Here is a 21,827-nt window from a genome sequence, read left to right on the forward strand (position 1 = left end):
AATCCTTGCATCTTATGCTCAGAACTTGCATAGTACTTGGAAGTCCTAAAGTACCAGGTCTGGCAAGTCTATCCTAAAAATCAGTGGATGATGGTGAAGGCTAGCATAGACGAGCTATGTATTTATGTATTAACAAATGTATATACTGCATAATCAGTACAAAACCAATAAAAGCGGTTTACAGAATCATCCATACAATGTCTTTTAAATAGGTATCTGGACTTAGCAAAAGCTGGTCCAGGTGATATGTTCCCATGCAGATATGTTGCTGCCACGGTAAATGATGGCATAAAAAGGACCAGCTGACCCATCCAATCTGCACAGTGAAAATGTTCAAGACTAGTTTTGAGTTTTTGCCTCCCTTTCCCAGAATTGAACTGGTAGCCCTGGGATTCCCACTCATCCTGTACACCCATCACAGTAGAAAATAACTTTTTCTTACAAAGGTTTTGTTTTTTTTTTGCCTCGGTTACAGCATTTGATGCTTGCTAAAAACAACAGTGTGCTCTGAGGCTCTTGGGTAGGCTTAGTTGCAGGGAGTGCAGGCCAGATGGGAACTATACTTTGAGAAGAAAAATATTATCTCTTTTTTGGAGTGCAGACCGGTGTGTTTTAGTGCAACTAAACTGAAGGTTGGAGGCATTTCAGCTTGGACAAATTTTGAGTCAGCCATGTTAGGATGCATCCTTCATCTTGAAGCTTGCAAACGCAACCATAACCTAAAGTTTTAAATTCTACTCTATAATTCTTTTCATAAACAGTATTCAATGAATTAAAAGAATGAAGATTTAAGAATGAGTATAGTCATCTACCCAGGATGGTAGAAATTCAAAGAGGAAGACAACTAAAACAGACTTGCCTAAGGAGCCATAGCTGGCATCTTGGATATATCCTTATCAGTGTAGGCCAGAATAACCAGGCTGGATGGATAGGGTAGATGGTCTGTATTTGCCATCATCTACTATGTTATGATGTAAAGGTCAAGTTGCAATGAATGTTGCATTCGAATATATGAATGTATCATTTTATTTTGCATTCTTCACTTACCAAAGAACATCATTTGGTGTGGTTAAATCGAAAGCACAACTCTCCAAACCATCTTTGAATTTGATAACTTTTGAGTAGACCCACACAGGAAATACCAGAATAAAAGAAACAGCCCAAAGGCATAAATTGACTCGGATGGTTTTCGATCTCGTTCTCAAGCTTGTCAGTCGAAATGGCTGGACAAGAGCCAGGTACCTACAAAACCAATTGATTAGTAAGTATTATAGAAAATCATTAAAAACAATGAAAGCTTTATTTGCTACTTGCATGTCAACGGTGCCTTGGGGAGAAAAAAAAGCAATATTTCAAAAGGCAACTAGTACCGCAGGCAATAGAGAAACCCAAACCTGCTCCTTGCTAGACTACTAATAATCAAATTGTTGGAGCAATATTCTCCTGATGACTTCAAACAATCTGCAAAGGCTGCTATGATTTATTTGAACTTCAAGTTAATATTTAATTGCTTTGATGGAATTTTTGCTTAATGAAAGTATGATAACCAACAATGGAACCTCCAGATGATACGTAGAACCACTTAGTGCCGTGTATGTAGTTTTAATTAGACATTGAAAGGCACTCGAGGCATTCTGTGGAAATATATTTGTTTTCAGTTCTGAATATAATTTAAGAACTAAATTACACAGTGAGTGCTATAGTGGATCCCAACCCATCAAATCTATAGCTGCCCAAACTTTAATTTAAAAAGCTCCAAGGCGCACTTACCAATGCACCGTAAATTTCAAATATGCCACAGGTTTACTGGCTTACAGCTAGCCCGTTAGCTATAGTGCTGGATCTTTGCAAATCAATGTCACTTTCAAGTTCAGTTCGTGATCAGCTTGTTTGAGAGGTGCTCAAAGCAAAAGGTCATTCAGGGTTATCTGCTAAAGAAAGAGGCTGAAGCAGAGCTGGAAAAGAGTTAACCCAAATCCCGCAGGCCGCCTGTGAGCTCTACAGCAGTCCACGAAAAGCGCCAAGCGGCAAAAGAGAGGGCATTAGGAGAGTCAGGCTGCTCTTTTATTTCTCTTAAGAAAGCGCTGTGAAAGATAGTGGTGGCTTTTCAGTTACAAAGTACAGGTGCCCGCAGCATGGCGGGCGGGGGGGGGGTCATTATCGAAGCCTTTCCCACAGGTGAAACGGTGCTTTATCAGCAAAAGTGGAAGGAGGGTGTCTCTGAAAATTGCCAGCTCTATGTGGGATAAAATGAATTGCGTAGTACAGTGACGATCGTCACGTCACCCTTAAGGAAAGGAAGTATTTCGGGGGGAGGGGGAGCAGTACGCATTTTTGAGACATGCTTAATTTTGAATTTTCAAAAGTGCTCCTGTATTTTTATTAAGTGGAAAAAGTAAAAGTGGAAAAAAAAAAAAAAAAGGAGCTGCAGATTTGTGCGGCCACATTTCTTAGGCAATTTTCAAAGGAAAAGCTTTCCCTTTGAAAATGAGCGCAGAGTCATTAGGGTAAGAAGTAGCCGTGGGCTCTGAGCTGCTGGGGGCACTTTGGAAAGCTTCCTCGCTGACAGTGCACCCACCGTAGCTTTTCACCGCCCCTCCCCCCCCCCCCCCTGAGAAATAACGCTTATGGAAAGAGTCATTTTCAAATCCTGCTGGAATCTCATTTCCAAAGGGAAATTCTGTGCGGTGCTTCCCTTTGAAAATTCAGACCGCAAGTGCTTCTGTGCCCAAGGACTTTACATCTGCCTTAAAGCAAGTGTAACGCGGGTGCTGGGATTTCAAAATGAAACACCCGCGTGCAATTTCCGGTTCCCCAACCAGCACCACCACTAAATCCACTCCCCAGGGCCCATCCCTTTCTGGCATGGGAAAAGCACGCATTCTGTGAAACTGCACATTTGTTTTTACTCGACATTGATGGGGCAATTTCCAAACATCCCCATCCAGTCCTCTTTATCCTTCTAAATGTGGCCAGTTGCATTTGAAAACTAGCCTCTTCATGCTGCTGAGAGCACACAAATATCTTTTAAGTTCGTTTAGTTTTGAATCTACGTAGTGTGAAAGCCGGTATAGCACCGTGTGCTCTAAAATTAAAAGTCTCACAGGAGTCCTCAGAAAACTGTATAGCACTCAGTCAACAAGTCTCTCTCATCAGGAATGAGATTCGGGGCGGCAGGGAAGTGGGGATAAGTTGGTGGCAGTACAGGAGGGAGATGTGCCCTGAGTCCTTGCTGATTCCTTTTTTGTTTTTCGTCATCTTTCAGTCTACCTAACCACTGTACAATGGTTACGAGGAAGAGGGAACGTCAAGACTTTTCCATCTGAGTTTCCTCTATGATCCCTCCCTCCGGCTTAATGGATGGATTTGTGACTCAGGTGGGAGAGACCCGGATGGCACCCTTCACGGCAGCATCTCTGCCAGAGATGGACCCTTCTTTACGTCCCAAGGTTCTCCAGCTCCCGCTAGAGCTGCATGGCATGGAGGGTAGACGCAGTCCCTCACAGTTTGCTCTCTCTCTCTTACATTCTCTCTCTGCAGCCCCCCTCCCTAACACCCACAATGCCAACGAAGGCCTCCACCCTTCCCAAGATCTGTGTGCTTCGCATCTGTGTGAACTCAATCATTTTCATCTGCCTCAACCAGGCAAACAATTTTGGGCAATAGTTTTGGGTGACACAGGGACAGATTCCCTAAACTTTGTGGGCATTTATGGCAATCGCTAAAGCCTTTACGTGGCACTTTTGTCGCATAAACCCTTGCTGACGTGTCAGTGAGAAAACGCTCCACCTCCACATACGTGGATAAGGAATTCATTATGCTAGGAACCGCTTCTGTGTGGGGCCAAACTTTGGGCACTAATCACTTCAGAGCATGAATAATTTTACTCTCAATGTTTTTCTCTACCACTGGTGCGCGCATTGAAGAGGGAAGGCCACCTTCTTTGTCTCAGCTGCCCATGGGAACACTGCTCGATACCGCGGCCATAGAAGTATCCTGGGTGCAGGAGGTGGCGTTGGCAGATGCCGGAAGACCGGTCCAGGAGATGAGGAGACAAGAGATCAACAACAATGTAGTGAAAGGAGGAGGAGGAGGAGGTGGGGAGAGAGGGGGTACAAGAGTGTCTGGCCAGCTGGGCAGGGGACACCACATACATATCCGGGAAAAGAGGAGCTATTGGCACCCGAGCTCTGGGGAAGGCCTCAGCTATCCATGCACACTAAAGAACAACAGCTGCATGGATAGCTGAGGCCTTCCCCAAGCTCTGGGGAAGGCCTCAGCTATCCATGCACACTAAAGAACAACAGCTGCATGGATAGCTGAGGCCTTCCCCAAGCTCTGGGGAAGGCCTCAGCTATCCATGCACACTAAAGAACAACAAAAACCAGAAATTCAAATTTAAAAAAAAACTTTCTTTGGGAAAGAAGACCTGAAAAAGGCACCAATCTCACAACAGAGAATCGTTAGAAGTCCACGATCGCCAAGGGAAAGGAGCTAAGTAGAGTCTGCAGCCTGTAAAGGTGCTTGGGGTTTGGATGAAAGCTCCACAGAAGCCACAGGCTGTTCAGCACCCCATGGACAGAGGAGGCCGAGCAGCACAGCATCTACAGGCTGGGCACCGGGCCTGACCCCTTTCCGGGCAGTAGTTCTGGGCAAAAGGAACCCCTCCTAACAGACAGAAGCCACCGGCGCCAGCCTCTGCCGGTGCAGCTCAGCTACACCGGCTTTAAGGTTCTTCGCTGGCGTTGTTTTTAATGCTGGATCCAGGGCCAGCCTTAGCAATGTGCTACCTTGGCAGCCACACAGGGTGCCAGCATTAGGGGTGCGTGCACACATTTATTCATTTCTTTTTTATTCATTTCATTTTGGTTATTTGAAATGAGGAAAGAATAAAGCAACAAAAACAAAAGAAAACAAAAAAATAAATGTTAGGTCACTGCTGAAAATAAAATGAAAAAAACTGCAAACCCGTCCTGGGCACTGCCGCCCTGGATCTTCTTACCCCCACGTCATCTTCTTCCACAGTGCAGGAGCTATTTCCAGTCACTCCTGCCTCATCAGCGTTATAACTGTAAATTGCACCAGTAGACCGAAGCTGGTGCCATTATCAATTTCCCCCATCCAGCAAAATGGTGCCAGTCACTCACATTCATTTTTTTCATTTCACTTTAAAAAAAAAAAAAAAAGGAATGTAATGGGAAACTATTTCTGGTTTCATTTCCATCGAAGGCACTTGTCTATCTGGCATGCCCAATGGGGCTCAGGCAGGCTAAATGGGTGCCATTCACAAATTCCAAGGGAGAACACTCCAGAGAAAGTCCAAACAACCTCCCTCTCCCTGCTTTCCCCTCCTCCACAGCCTAGGGCTGGCCCTGAGGGCACCCTTAGGAGGCTTCCAGGCCGCCTGCCACCTGCATTCCCGTACCCTTTACCCGGGTTGTTCTTTCCCGCTTCAGCCTCTTCCCCATGCTGCTGCTGGGGTCGGCTCCACTGAGGCAGTACAGTGCTGGTGGTAGACTCCACTGTGGGGGATCGAGTTGGCTGCGCCCTAAGGACATTGATGCCTTGCAGCAAAGTGTGGGCTACGTCAGTCGGGATGACCGTGCCTCTGTCCAGGAATGTGGCAATGCATTTTGTACATTTACACAATGGACTTTTGGAGATTTTGAACACTTTAGTCCCAAGTGCTGCATAGGTTGACAGTGAAGATGACGATTGCCAGATTGGGCCTCTGAGACCTGCATGGATCATTTGGTCCAATCTCTGCTGACTCAAAATAACTGAGGGCTCTGTCAGTGGGCTGGTCTCCTTGGAAAAAGTGATGGCAGTCTAGGGTCTGGACTGGAGGGTCCCACCGCAATGATGTTGGCTGCAGCTGGTTCAACCTGCTTCTGCTGCTCTGTGACTGGCAGGCCTGCTGATATCACCTCCGCCGTCAACGTGGGTGCAGCCTGTGTCTCTTGCAGAGTCAACTGGAGACAAGGCAACTGAAAGAGCAGATGCGTGGTATGCCATGGGTACCATTTCAGTAGGGCCTGAACCCTCGAGATCACCACTTGGACCTTTATAAACAAGAAAAGGGAGAGGCAGTGATTGGAACATCTGCTGTGCATCCTCAGTTCCGCAAGTGCTTTACACGGGATTTTCCACTAGCAGCATGTTGAGGTTACAGCTATCCCCTCTGAAATATCTCACTACAACACCCATTCGCTTCCCCTCCAATCCCAAGCCCTGTATTGCTCCCATCTCCCAGGTCAAAACTAGTAAGAAACAAATAATCTCTGTCAATAGCAGGGGACATCCTTCAGAAAGTGTAAGCATTTGCCTGAGATATGACCAAGTCCTGTCTGCTGTCTCCTCACATATTTCTGTGGCAGTGCTGAGGTCCCAGGCCACTTCCTCTAGGCTTCCCATTCCCATGGGGGAGAAGAGGTGCCACTTGAGTCTGGCCAGATGTAAGGGGCATGGTTTTCCCCCATAGGTCTTGTAAGCCGAACCTGAATCAAAGTGTGCATAGGGCAACCCTGAAGTTATATTCGATGCGCTCGCCTGCATGTGGCAGGGTGCTCAAACTGCAATGGCTTTCCAGAATTTCTGCTTTACTGCACTGGATTTTTTTTTTGTCATGTTTTTCTACTTCTCCTGCCCCTCCTGACCTTCAGTGATCTTCGTCCTCGTAACCTGTTGTTGTGCTTCTCCTTCAAACTCAGTCTCCCAGTGCTAGCACTACTACATTACCACATCCCGCCTGATTCCCATAACCATTCCACCTGACCTCTTGTCCACTCCTTTTCCTAACCTTTCATGCCCTATCTGTTGCACATCAACTAAAAGAAGATGATTCATTTATTTTTCAAAAACTTCTTTGAATTTGTCCTTCTTAGTATAGGGCAAGCAAGAATGTTGGATCCTGGAGTCTCTGGATGGTGGAGGATCCCTTCTCTGCTTCCGAGAGGCTTATTCCTACTCCTGCTCCTAGAGGCAAAGCATGCACATGATCAAGTGAGGATAGCAAGGAGAAAAAAAGGACAGTTCAGTGAGAATATGTCACAGACATATCCAAAAGCAGCACGTACAAGTTAGGAAACAAAGGGAGCACACACAACAATAATCCTCCAACTGGGGGCATCTCCACACCTCAATAACAAACCCAGGGAATACCTGTATGCATGCATCTATTGGTGGTATGCCTGGCCTACAGGACACCAGCCATTTGGAGAGGCTATTGGATAGCCACGTTCTGGATAGTCAGGGAAGAAACTCAAACACAATGAGGTTACAGTTACTCTAAGAAGCATGAGCAAAGAATGCAAAGGTAGGATGCACAGAAGAGGCAAGGCGTACAATGTAACTCTGAAAGACCAAGGCATGCAACATGACGGACACTATGAAGGGAACATCAAAACAGCACGTGTGCTTCCACTGCATTGCACTAGTGGACTACACCCAGAGGTCAGAAAGAAAATAATGCCACAGAATATACAATACATAACATTAAAAGGCATTGGGGGGGGGGGGGGGGGGGAAAGCAAGCACTTTGTTAAAGTTGGACTAAGTGATATAAATAAACAAGATAGAGGAACGCAGCAGTTGTTACACCTGCATGCTAGACAGAGACATAAAAAGACATTTGCAGACACACACACACACACACCAGTATCCATGATAGACTAACAGATATGTACAAGGAAATGCTCACAAGATAGATCCATCTACCCATGGCTACTGGCCTCCTGGGACTGCCATCAAGCACTTGGGCATTCTTGCCCTGTCCAGTTCTTCCTCTTGATATTGATGGTTTATCCCAAAGGCATCTGTAGGTTAATGACAAAAACAGTTCCTTGGAAACTCAGTTCTGTCTTGGTGGATTTGCTGGAGAGCAATAGATATTATTTTAGCAGCGTTCTTCTTGTCTTATCTTTTTGTGTGAAAGAGAGTAAGCTCCAAACACTTGGTCTAATGATTACCTTGCTCTGAATCCCAGACCAGAAGCAGGCGGGTCATAGGTTTGGGTCAGTCTGAAAAGCAATCCCAAAAAGGCAAGAATCATTAGTGGACTGAATCCAACAGGCTCAAAACAAGGCAGTAATCAAGAGAAATGGTTCACTTTCACTCTATAAATACACATTGGGGCCCATCAACATTATGTGTGCACCCTGCTCTTCTCACAGCAAAGCAGGAGAAAAGACAGATAAACTTACCAGAGTTAGAAAGAGGATCCCCCGGGGTACGCATATCCAAAGTAGCTTCAGGAACACAGGTGGGTGGCAGCGACAGTGGCAGTGGTCAGGGGCATCACAGGGATTGGGGATGGGGGGGGGATTGTGACCACCATCCTCTCTCTCTTAGTCGGGGCCAGTGCCAGTGCTCGACTGTGGCATTAGGGGCATATCTGCAGCCTGTCCATACAGATGAAAGATTTATTCTGATATAAGACAATCATTAGAAGGAAGATTGCCTAAAACACATTTATTCTGAAAGCTGCCACAGCTCGAGAGACATGGAAGGAATTATGACAAATGACAATACATCACCTTCGGCATTCAATCCTTCTCTGAAATAATGTGTAAAAAACCTGCTCGCTTTTAATTTCAGGGTTGTGTAATTCTTTTTTTTTTTCCACTTGAGTTCCCAAGAAAAAAATAATAAAAGGGTGAAAGTGGTTTAAAAAAAACAAGACCTGTTGTTACTCTGCAGAACATCTGCAGAGACAGGAACGTGACGCCGGTGACCTGTTTTTGCCATTAACCAGCGAGAGTCTGCCAGAGAGAGCATCAGTCATGCCTTTGTTGTGAGATTTACAAGGGTTGCTGCGATTCGGAGCCAAGGCATTTCTGTTCTTCAAAAGACAGTCCTGAAGGACAGGCACACACCTTACCATCCTAATCAAGCACGGCACTACGCTGCTATGCATTTTAGAAATAAGAAAAAGCTTGCTGTTGTGTCTGATCCTCATGGGAGCCTGAGAGACCTAGATCAAGAACTCAAGCTGAGCTGACAGCACATGAGAGTTTCTGACCTTTCCTCAGACCTAATTTGCATGGGTTCAAACCTGCTTCTTAAACTGGCTTTAAAAAGGTCTGCATTTATGGGTCTGATAAAGCTTTTCTTCCATTCTGGGTCTATTAGTGGTTATGGGGGCAAATTTCAAACTGCACGTTTGCTTTCCCTACGAAAATTGCCCTGGGTGCCAAGTCCCCACTTGGATAAAATTTCTCTGGAAAATAATGCTGGGCGGGGCCAGTGCTAGCTTTTTTTCTGCCCTGTGTAAACAATTACCGCGCTGCCCCCCCCCCCCCCCCCCCCCCCCCCAGCCCCCAGTTCATTCATCTCCCTCCAATAATCTAAACTTTATAATCTGACGTTCCTCCCTACCCAGGTCTACCCCCTCTCCTCTGCCCAGTGCAAGGGCATTAGATGTCATAGGCAAACTTTAAAGCCCCCCCCCCCCCCCACGCACAATTAAAAATGATGCATTAATAACAGATTTTACATTAAAAGAACATTCTGAGTATAGTCTTCTGAAGTAAAAATATCACTTACAACAACCTGTATATTATATTTATATACATTGCTATGATGCCAACCAAAAAACCCTGCAAAAATACCCATACGGTATTAGGCCTATTGTAATGCATTTTGGATGTGGGCTTGACCCTCAGAAAGCCTTGAGTAAACAAATTATAATATAGTAAACCTCCCATACCTTAACAGCATTAACTTCCAGCACTCAAACAATAACAGTCATACTTGTGAAAAAGTAACACTGCAAATATAAACCAGCTCCTAAAACACCAATACACCTCCTATTAGGAAAACAGAACAAGCCAGGCTGCTATACATTCCTACACAGAAGCTAATCTTAGCAGAATACCTCACCTCGGTCACACATGCAGAATACAGACAGTCCATCCCTAAATAAAAAGTCCATCACAGAATAAAAATTTGCAGACAAAAACTGAACAGAAAACCGCAAAAGGCATACTCTGAATATAGTGCAACAACAGAAACATCACCATTCATCATAAAACAATAAAATCAAGAAATATAAAACATCAATCATAATAGTAAGACTATATTAATAATGAAGATATATATTTCAAGACAGCTGAAGAATAAACATCCAATAATTAAAAACTCATATAAATTGTTTTTTAAATTTCCCAAACACCAGTAAAATATTTCAAAACAGCAGACATCAAATAACACCCAATAATTAAAACTAATAAGAATAAAAATAAAATATCCTGCTCGTCATACCTAGGAACCTTTGGTTTCTAGTTACCCTGAGACTGTTGTGGATTAGTGGGGGAGGGAGGGCACACAAACTTTCTCCTCTCTCTCTCTCTCTCATATATGCACTCACACTTTCTTTCTCTCATACATACTCATGCTCACATACTCATGCTTCCTCTATCAGATGCACACAGTTCCTCTCTCCTACTTTTGTGCACACACACACACACACACACACACACACACACGCTCCCTCTCACACATACATTCACACACAGAGACAGATGCTCTTTCTTGCCCCCACACTCCCACATATTGATACTACCTCTCACATTTTCCTTCTGTCTCACATAAACACATGCACTCCCTTCCTCATACCTACATATACATATGCGCTCCCTCTCAAACATACACACACACACCCACATGCTGTCTCACTCCACTTTGGCTGCTGGTGAGATGGGTTCTGCTGGCAGCCTGCAGTCTCTTCTCTGCTTAGGCCACCAGTGGATGGGATGAGGTCTACCGGATAACCCATTCCCTCACTACCTCAGTTCTTCCTCCCCTTCCCCTCACTATCTTGCTCTTTCTCCCACTTTTCATCCCCCCTCCCTCCCTCTAGATATTCCCTTCTCACACTACCTCAGTTCTTCCCCCATTCCTGTCCCTCTAGAGATTCTTCTCCCCCCTTACTGAGTCACTATCTCAGCTTTTTTCGCCTTCATTCCCTCTCCCTTCCTCTATAGGCTCTGTCCTCCCCTCTTCTCACCCCTTCCTATGCTTTCCCCACTTTCTTCCTGCCGGCTCCCTATGCCCTTCCCCCACCTTCTCACCCAGTCACTTCCAGCCTCTTAGCCCTCCCCAATCTCTTCCTCCTCCCACTCCCTGGTGCAGTTTATTACAGTCAGGATTCCTTTCCCCCTCAGCAGGCAGCAGGAGCAGCAAAGCGGCCGAAGTAAAGAAAAGGCCAGGAGACTGCCCACGGCACAGGAGCCGCTAAACGAGGCTTGCCAGTTCAGATTTAGATATTGGATTAGGCAGAGGTAACCCAATCTCCTGCCCGATCCGATGCATCGACATCTAGGTCTCCCGCACGAGCTAGCAACAGGAGCAGCAGCAGCATTTGAATGACGTCATCTCCTGCTGCCGTGGGAGGAGCAGCGATATTGCAGCTCTTCTCGCGAGACTGGCCCCGCAACAGCAGGACATGACGTCATTCAAATGCTACTGCTGCTGCCCACTGGCACGGGCATTCTGTTTCCAGTGGTGACCCATCCAGATCACAAGTACCCAGCAAGTCCCAAGTAGTAGATAGATCCCATTCTGCTCCTTGAAATGCCAAGTGACATGCAGTTTGAAAAATTTTCAGTGGTAGAGTTTGATGGAGTGTTAAGTGGCATCAAGACTGGGACAGCCCTGGGCTATGACGATGATGCTGTTTCTGAGTTTTTAAAGCATCTAGGTTGCAGATCATGCTTCTGGCTCTAGTCTCTAGTCTCTTCTTGAGAATCCTAACCAAGTGAACACTGCCCAGATTTCTACATATGGTCAAGATCATTGCCTTGTTCAAGTCTAGCAATGATCCAAATAATTCAGCCAGCAACTGTCCCACAACTCAGTGTTCATTTCAAAATGTCTTGACATGATTAATCTTCCATTGAATATTGCCATCAGTTGACAGTCCTCTGCCTGTGGACCAGCTGGCATTTGGTCAAACAGGTCAAGCAGGCTGGCTTTAGCGCCAGTGATGCCCTGTGTTGACACCAGAAAAGGCACTCCTTTCTAAACACAACAGTACCCTCCATGGCTGGGAAAGGAGGGGTTACCCTGAGATAATTCCAGCTGGTGGTGCCCTGCTCTGTTTAGTAACTCCCTCCTTCACATAAGCCACTACTTTGCCCCTGAAATGGCAGAGCCCTGTGAAACTGCACTGAACCCATACTCCCCTAAAGCTGGCTTCAGTCACATTGATCATGGTTTCGCCTGCTGTGCAGTCTTCCCATTCCAAGATTCTGCCTGCTGTCCAACACTAGGAGCGAACCCTGCTCCTAGTGTTGCCAGTTACCACTTCACTGGTCACAGCATGCCTCAGTCTCAGCCCTACATAATCCAGCCTGCTCAATACCTCAGTGCCTCTTCATCAAGTTACCTTGGCTCCCTGACCTGGCCACCTGTCCTTACTATCCTATCTTACCTTGTGGCCTACCCAGGACTCCTGCCTTGCCTTATGACCTCTTTTGGTCTCTTGTCTTATGTTCCTCCTGGGCCTCTGGGCCTTACCTTATGGCTTACAGGTCTACTTGGTTCTCCTAGCTAGACTTGTGCCCTGTTAGGCTTCCCTGTTTACTGTTGCTTGTTCTATCTAGTCCATTCCTGTCCTTGTCCCAGTCCTGTCCTGGTTCCTGTCTATGCCATGTATACTGTATCCAGCCCCTTCCAGTCCCTGCATTTAGTCTGAATCTGTATCCAGCCCCAGCCAGTCCCTGCATTTAGTCTGTATCTGTATCCAGCCCCAGCCCATACTCTGTGTCCAGCTTCCAGCTGGTACCTGTATCCAGCTCACAGCCTGCACAATGATGTACAGCCAGAGACAAGCCCTAACGGCCCCCTGAACTCAAGGGAGTGACCTCCTGCACTCGGGCCGTCGGCTGCCAGTATTCAAAATGGCACTGATTGTCTTTGCCCTCACTATGTCACAGGGGCCAACCAAGGGCACCGGTAGCCCCTGTGACATAGTAAGGTCAAAGGCTATCGGAGCCATTTTGAATACCGGCAGCCGACGGCCCAAGTGCAGGACATGGCTCCCGAATCCCCTGCTGGACCACCAGGGAGTTTTGGTAAGTCTTGGGGGGGTCAGGAGGGTGGGGGGTTTGTTTAAATTCGCTCCTTTAGATGGCTGAATAATTCGGTGAAGATTCGTTGTATTCGTGGGGAATCGCAATACATTTCGCTTTCCCACGAATACAACGAATATGGCCCTATACGTTGCGGATTACCAATACGTTGGAAACGAATGCACACCCCTATCAGAGGCTGGTTGAGCTGGTTCTATAAGTAGCCAAATTCAGAAATTTGTATTTTTCATGTATTGCAACACACTTTTTGAGTGATCTCTGAGTGGTGTGGCGAGCATTAAGAAGAATTTTATTTTCACTAGAAGAGGATGGAGATCATGTTAGTGAATTTGGCTTCACTTCCAGAGTCACTGATAGGTATCTTAGCAATCTGGGGCACAGGCTCTTCCCTCCCATCGCCCCCCCCCAACCGAAATTTTGATAATTAATTCACCACCACCACCCCACCCCCCGCAAAAGAATTCGGTAAAAACACATAATTAGTCTTTGCTTTTTTTTTTTTTTTAATTATCTCTATTTTACGTTCCCACGCAGCTGTTATCAGGGAATCATCTTATAGGACCTTGTGAAAGGGAAGCCCATGCAGTTTGATGCCAGCAGCAATCCTGTGGCTCTCTCCACACCTGCCTCTTACCTCCATCCATATAGAGAAGGAACATCTCCTCCCATAAACCGGGAGGCACCGCTACAAATGTTTTGCATCATCATTGCAAAGTGCTAGGCGTGGAAGTCACTGACATCTCTAGACAGAGGGAACTTCCATGCAGCAAAGGAACCAAACTACTGCTAAAATTCCTGAAGAGCATTAATCGATAAAATGATTCACTTGGGAGTGAAGTTTGGGGTCTATACAGGCTAGGACAGAATCCCAATGTACTGCGAACCCTGCATTCACAGAAGTTCCCACAAAGGGTGCAGAGCAGAACCAGGATCCTTTCCCTTTTACCACTCACCATAAAAAATACTATTTAAATTCTATCAGCTCACTGTAACAGCAACAATTAGCACACCTCAGTAACACTGTGTAATAATTCAAAACCCTGCAAAAAATATACTCAGAACTTAAAGCAAACCTGCCAGACCATCACACACACTAACTGCCAGATTCAAACAGTAGCAATCCTACCCATGAAAAGGCAACACTGCAAATATTACACCAGGCCCTAAAACACCAATGCACCTTCTATTATGAAAAAAGAACAAGTGGGCTGCTATACATCGCTACACAGAAACTTCATGCTTGCAGAATACCTCACTTCATTAACACATGCAGAACATAGACAGATCTTTGCCAAATACAGAATAAAGAGACCATAAATAAAAACGTGCAGATAAAAACTGAATTAGAAACCACAACTGGCCAGACTCTGTATGCAGTGCTACAATGGAAAAAAAAAAAGAAACAGCAGCATTCTTTGTTAAACATCAAATACAATAAAGAAATTTGAAACAGCAATCATACCAATAAAATTTATTAAACACCAATAAAATATTTCAAAACAGCAGACACATCAAATAACACCCAATAATTAAAACTAATAAGGATAAAAAAAATATCCCCTGTGATCCATACCTGGGAACTTTAGATTTCCAGTCACCATGAGATTGTGGTAGATTGGAAAAGAGTGCACAAACTTTACCATCTTTCTGTCTCTCTCACAATTACACACACACACACACACACACACACACACATGCATATGCAGTCTTTCTCTCAAACGCACAGTCTCTCTGTCTCTCACACACACATATAGGCAGTCTCTTTCACTCTCACACACATACACAAACATACACAATTGCAGTCTCTCTCTCTCAAATACACACGCAATCTCTCTGTCTCTAACACACACATTCAGGCAGTCTCTCTCACTCCCTCACTCACACACACACACACACAGGCAGTCTGTCTCTCTCTTTCTCACACATATACACACACACACAGACAAGTGGTCTCTCACGCACACAGAGTGAGGGCGAGAGACTGCCTATCACACATACGGGGCATCTTGTTTGGCCACCTGCTGGATGAAAACACCAACGGCCTCACAGGGTCTCCCCTGCTCCACCTGCAGCTAAGGACTCAGAGTTCCAAGGAAGAGACTCGGGGCATAGGTCCTGTGTGCCTAGTGCTAACGATGCCCCTGTTCATGTCCCAGGCGAGCTTCCAGCTACAGGAATTTTTTTTTTACTAAAGGTTTCTCTCATTTTGTGTCTATGGGAAAAGTACTTAATAAATAGGATAAAGTACTTAATAAATAGTGTCCTACATTTTTTTTAAATTGTGCAACTCCTTTAGCCTCCATTCCCCCCCCCCCCGTACCATTCCCTCCCCCTCCCCCTCAGCCACCCTTTGCTGTTCCCCTCCAAACCTTTCCCTTTTGATATTTAAATATCCTAATGGAAGCCTTTCAGGAGCTCAGACGCACTAGGCCCATCTCTTATCAGAAGAGAGTGAATGGAAGGTATACTTTCACTTTTGGTCGTGATCTGCTTTGGTTGTGATCCACTTTTTTTTTCAAGGTAATTGAATTAATAGTGACTAAGGTTGAGTCTTTGATGACTGAATCTTGCACTAACTCAGCCCCTTTGAGTGCTTGCTGTGTTTCTGCTTTCTTATAAGTCCCTGAGGCGCACGTCGCTCAGAACCATTCTTGCAGTTCTTGAAAAATAGTAGGGTGGCAGGTGAATGGAACAGTCTCCCGATGGTGGAAGCCATAAGAGTAACGGTATTCAAAAGAGCTTGGGAGAAACAGGGGGGGGGGGGGTAAGAAAGAACTCGAGCAAGAAATGGCAAACCTGTTGCTGGTAATCTGTCACCTATCATTTAAAGTAGCCACGATACTTGAGGAACGGAGGAGCGGCCACTGACACTGGGAATCTCAAAAGCACGCCGACCCGAGGTAAAACGTGCGCTCAGCCTTTTACGCAGAAAGGGGGGTGGAGGGGAGCTTATGGAGGGAACAAGGAGCCGGCCCTGCTAGGAAAACAAAATGCACTGGGCAGAGGGAAAGCCGCCTTCCCCTCTCTCTCTCTCTCTCTACGTCCTGAAAACATTTTTTTTTTTTGTGCAGATTCAAAACAAATTGCAGAACGCACTTTTTCCTTCGTCACGCAATCAAGCTGTGGAATCTTTTGCCGGAGGACGCGATGAAGGTCTCTAGCGTAGCGGGGTTTTAAAAGAGGTTTGGACAAGTTTCTGGAGGAAAAAGCCCTTAGCGTAATGTTAGCCAGGCAGACTAAAGAAAGCTGTTTCTGTCCCTGGGAATTAGTAACGGGAATTAGATCTGCTTCATGGGATCTGCCAGGCACTTGCGACCTGGCTCTGGGGGGGTGGTCGGAAGGAGAATGCTGTGCTCGATGGACCTTGCTCTGTCCTAGCCTGGCACTTCTGCCCTTATGTACTGTTTAGAGAGGGGGGCCACAGTACTTAGAATCCATTGAACCTATTTAAACAAATTTGATGCAAACATAGAAGAAGGTGACATATAAAGACCTCGCAGCCCAGCTAGTCTGCTCATTTTCTCTTTCAGTTGCAGAATCTATTTAATTTCTGGCTCCGTTCTCACTTTCCTGCAGCAAACATCCCTTGTGCTTGCTCTGCGCCTTCTTGAATTCTAATCAGTGCCAGAGACAATTTGATCCCATATTCCAAAACAGCTGGAAACGCACTCTACCCTTCACCAGATGTATAATAATTAAACAACTGACACCGCATACCATCTCTGTCAGGCACTGGTAAGACTTTTTTTCTGTCTGTAATAACTGTAGTTTTTCACGTGTATTGGTGGCTGCTGGGGTTTTCCCATTGAATCCCCTGGATCCAGAGCAAATACCTGTAAGTGTTGGAGAAGATATGCAAAATGCAGATGGTTTTGGCTTTTTGCCCTTATCCCCCCCCCCCCCCCCCACCCCCACTACCTTTTTATATAAGGAACTGCGATCAGCCGAGTCAGCACTTTACATGTCCAAAAAGCGATAATGAGAATAATGCAATTATATGGCAGTTATTAGTTAATGCTTTCCACGATTCAGAGCCAGGTGGGCCCCAAGTGCTTTGTTACATATTTATTATTACCCAATCCATAGCTATTTAGCCTCACATGCAGCTCTGAATTACATTTTTCTTCTGTATTTGCCAATCTTCCGGTAGCAAAATGGGGATCTTTGTACCTGTTGAGATTTATTATTTTGCAGTGAGACCAATCAGGAGGATTTTCAAAACCCTGCGCACATAAAACTCGGTAGATACACGTGTGGCTGGGCCGAGCACACACCAAGCGCATTTTTAAAATGGCCCGACCACATATGTATCTACCGATACGTGCGGAAATGCCCGGGTTCACAAAAGAGGCAGGCCAGGAGGGGCGGTCTGGGCAGGGTGGGGGCCAGCCAGCCAGGACAGCGCAAAATGGTGCTGTCCCGATGACTCATGTGCCAGTAGCTGGCCAGTGTGCGCAACTTACTTCAAATCAGGGAACGAAGTAAGTTACAAAACAAAACAAAGGGATAGCTAGGGTAGATTTAGGGGTTGGGGTGGAGAGGGGAAAAGGAAGGAAGGTTACGTAGGGTGTAGGGAACTGGGAAGAAGCCCTATTGCATCACTGTGCGTAATTGAAAAAATCCCCCCGTGCACGGAGGAGGCCATCCGCACGTATATGCACGCACGGACATTAAAATCCAGCATGCATGTATGTGTGGGAAACATATTTTATAACATGTGTGTGCTGATGCACACGTTATAAAATCAGCGTGTCCATGTGCATGCACAGGGAACCACGAGTGCATGGATGAGCATGTTCACCTTTTAAAATTAACCCCTTTTTGTTTACTCTAGTAAGACCTCCTTTCCCTTGCAATTCTGGAACTGGCAGGCAGGTGGCAGCCTAACTCCTGCTATGCTCTACAGTTTCAAGTAGCTACAACTGAAGAGGTTAACTTGCATGTACCCCAAAGTGAGGCTTAGGATTTATACTGAAAGGCAGAATATAACATAAATAAATAAAACAAACATACATGCTTTCCCAGTTTCCAAACAATGGTATAATGTTGCAATATTTTGTATTGCTATTGGTCAGGGCTTTCATTGGCTGTGCAATACAAGTCCCAGAGTAACCCAGCCTAGAATTTGTGGGAACTCTCAAGATTTGTCTGAGAGATAAGAGGAATCAGATCTTTGCCAAGGTGCTGCCCATCTCTATACATTCTTGTGAGTATAACCATTTCCTTATTTTACTTGTTTGTTATTTGAAATTTTCATTTTTTTTCTGTTCACTGTTCTTGATATTTGTTGATAAACCTTTTAGTTTGTTAGCTCTGCCCTGTGACTGGTGATCACAGTATTTTTTTTGTAGTTGGTCTCTAGATGAATTTCTAGGTACTGTGTGACTCTAGAAACTACCAGAGGATATTTTGCTGATGGGGTACTTGCCAGGAAAGTGGGAACCTAGTTGGCAGGTAAGAGGCTGCCAATCTAGAAATATGTGCACAGATACAGGCAGCCCTGGGCAGTACTTGGCAGGACTCTTCGAGTGTCCACTGGGTTAACTCTGAGTGGGTGTTAGAGGTAGAGCTAAGATGTTATGTGACACTGTCCAATTAGCTATTTGCCACAGCGTCCTTGCTAATGATCGTAAGCTCTTTTGGACAAGAACTGGTACATGTCTGTAATTTGTTAGAAAGTGCCCTGGTATAGAATTTTATATAAATTTCAGCATATAAATATCTTGCATCCACAAAAAGGCCACATTTTAAATAGTTTGCTTTCAAGAAAGCAATACTGAGACAAATCCAGTGCTTCTGACATTAAGGATTATAATTATATTTATGATTTGTATTGGAAATGTCAAAATATGTAAACAAACACTTTAAGCTGAACACAAGCAGTTATGAAGCAGGAGTTGAACAGAAAAATGGTCAAAAGCGCCTATGATTTGAATAAGACATTTTTCTACCACTGCTACCATTTCCGTTCCTGATATGAATTCTTGGGAATGACACCCTTTCCTCTGGAATCTCTTCTCAGAATCCCAGCTCTTGTCACACAGTCATAAGTCAGAACAAAGTATATAAAACAGATTAGCAGCAGTGTGGGAGAATTAAAACAAAGAAAAAATGGATTAAAGGTAAATGACTGTTTTTTATCTGAGTCCTAAGGCACAGGGAGATGAAGAGACTTGTCCAAGGTCATACCCAGAGTTTTTTTGTTTCACATTTATATAGTGCTTTTCTCAATAAAACAGTTTACAGCAATAAAAGGTATAAAAATATAATATAATACAAAAAAATATAAAATAAATACAATTAAAATACAATAATACTAGAGACATGGGAGAGAGAAGTCTTGAAATAATGACCCATAACATCTCCTAAAATTAGAGTCCAGTGGTCTAACTATTAGACCCCTTCTTCTTCCCATCCTCTCAGATTCTGTTTTTGTTAACCCAACAGATCACCACCCTGGACAGTCACTTTAGTGGAAGATATAGTCAGAAAGACTCAGGCATACAAGAGAGACAGAAAACAATGTCAGAGACTGAGTCAGGCAACACATTGAAGATAACATGCATCTCATCCCTGGATGTGCTGGGCCGATGTCAGAAGGCCTGGATACAGAAAGGCATAATAAGTTGGCATATTTTATTCATTGGAAATTGTGTAAACATTATAACATTGATGTACCAAAAAAACAATGGGAGCACAATCCTTAAAGAAAAGAAGAGAACAAAGAAGCTGTGATTGCCTAGGATATTCCTATTTCCACCAACAGGAAGATGATGCTAGGAAACAGACATTGTGGTGAAAGAGAAAAACACAAAAATAGCATTGTTGATAGAGGTGTCAGCACCCGACTATTCTTGTGGACTTTATGGAGAAAATTAAGATCCTTAAGTACCAAAAGATGCAATCAGAGACTAAGAAAATGTGGCAGAAAGATACAGAAAATAGTCCCAATTATATTGGGTGCCACTGGCTTAATTAAGAAGAATTTCCAAGTGCACCTCGATATGTTGCCTATAAAAATTACATTCAGTGAATTGCAGATGGAGGATCTCTTTGCCATCATGCAAGTACTAAGAAGTAGAGATGTGAATCGTGTGCCAGATCGTCTTAATGATCAGATTCGGCTGGGGGGGGGGGGGGGAATCTGATCGTTAAGATATGTGAATTGGAATCGTTTCTGATTCCAATTCACATTGCTAATTTTTTTTTTAGGGACGCCTGCGCCGCTAAAAAAAAAAAACCCACCCGACCCTTTAAATCGACCCCACCCTCCCGACCCCCCCAAAACCTTTTAAAATTACCTGGTGGTCCAGGGGGGCCTCGGGGGGCCTCGGGGAGAGATCCAGGGGGGCCTCGGGGAGAGGAGAGATCCAGGGGGGCCTCGGGGAGAGATTTCCCGTTCCCAGGCATCAGCTGTTCTAAAAACAAATGGCGCCGATGCCATGTGACAGGGTATCCATGCCATTGGCCGGCCCCTGTCACATGGTAGGAGCACTGGATGGCCGGCGCCATCTTTACTCATCAGCCCCTATTATATACTATATTATACTATTATACTATTTTACTATACTCTATAATAGGGGCTGATGAGTAAAGATGGCGCCATCTTTAAAGATGGCGCCAGCCATCCAGTGCTCCTACCATGTGACAGGGGCCGGCCAATGGCACGGATACCCTGTCACATGGTAAGGGCAAAGGGGCATCGGCGCCATTTTTTTTTTAGAACAGCTGATGCCTGGGAACGGGAAATCTCTCCCCGAGGCCCCCCTCGACCACCAGGTAATTTTAAAAGGTTTTGGGGGGGGTCGGGAGGGTGGGGTCGATTTAAAGGCTCGGGTGGGGGGTTTTTTTTAGCGGCGCGGGCCTCCCTAAAAAAAAAGGGTCGGGAGGGTGGGGGAGGCTAAGGGGGGTCGATTTAAAGGGTCGGTGGTTGTTTTTTTTTATCGGGCCATCGGCGCCATTTTAATTAGTGGCAGCCAAAATGGCGCCGATGGCCCGAGAGCGGGAGATCACGCCGGGAACCCCCTCCACTGGACCACCAGGTAATTTAACATTTTGGGGGGGGTTGGGAGGGTGGGGGACGGTAAGGAATTGGTTTTAAAGGGTCGGGGTGGGTTTAGGGGTTGTTTTGGTGTGCCTGTTTACCCACCCTCCCCCAAATAATTCCCGTGCCCTATTTAACGATACAATACAAATGCCCCTGACGATAAATCGGGGGCATTTGTATTGTATCGTGCACACGATTTAGGACGATTTTAAAATTATCTGACGATAATTTTAATCGTTCAAAAACGATTCACATCCCTACTAAGAAGGTCATTAGCAGTAAATCTGAGAGACTGGGATCATTCCCAACATGCCCTGGCTTACGAATGAGATTCACTGCTGTCAAGGTTTGTGCAAACCAAACCCATTTGGAGAAACTGCCTTGAGAATTAGCAGAAGTTAAAAAGTGATATTACCAGTGAATAAGACATTGACAAGGAACTTAAGGCTTGATTTTAAAAGGGCCATGCGCATAAAAACTGGGGGTTACGTGCGAGGCTGGGCCTTGCAAAAGGGACGGGCTGGGGGGCATGGTATAGGCAGGGAGGGGGTGCGGGGCAGACAGCGCTATTAGCCACTGACCCAGGGCAGCACACACCAGCAGCCGGCTGTCATGAGGAGTTTACTACTGCTCACGAGGAGCAGTAAGTATAAAAATAACAAAAATGAGGAAGGTTAGGGTTAGTTTAG

General features: G+C 45.2%; 1 protein-coding gene across 1 annotated transcript in view; it reads right to left on the minus strand.

The window, feature by feature from the left end:
- Positions 1-21,827, minus strand: part of MCHR2 (melanin concentrating hormone receptor 2) — a 359,314-nt gene that overhangs the window by 13,667 nt on the left and 323,820 nt on the right. Inside the window, exon 4 of the mRNA XM_029595365.1 lies at positions 1,048-1,242. Coding sequence (XP_029451225.1) covers positions 1,048-1,242 — 195 coding nt within the window. The remainder of the gene's footprint in view (positions 1-1,047; positions 1,243-21,827) is intronic.

This window comes from Rhinatrema bivittatum, chromosome 3, assembly GCF_901001135.1.
Source record: "Rhinatrema bivittatum chromosome 3, aRhiBiv1.1, whole genome shotgun sequence".
In the NCBI taxonomy this organism is placed as follows: Eukaryota; Metazoa; Chordata; class Amphibia; order Gymnophiona; family Rhinatrematidae; genus Rhinatrema; species Rhinatrema bivittatum.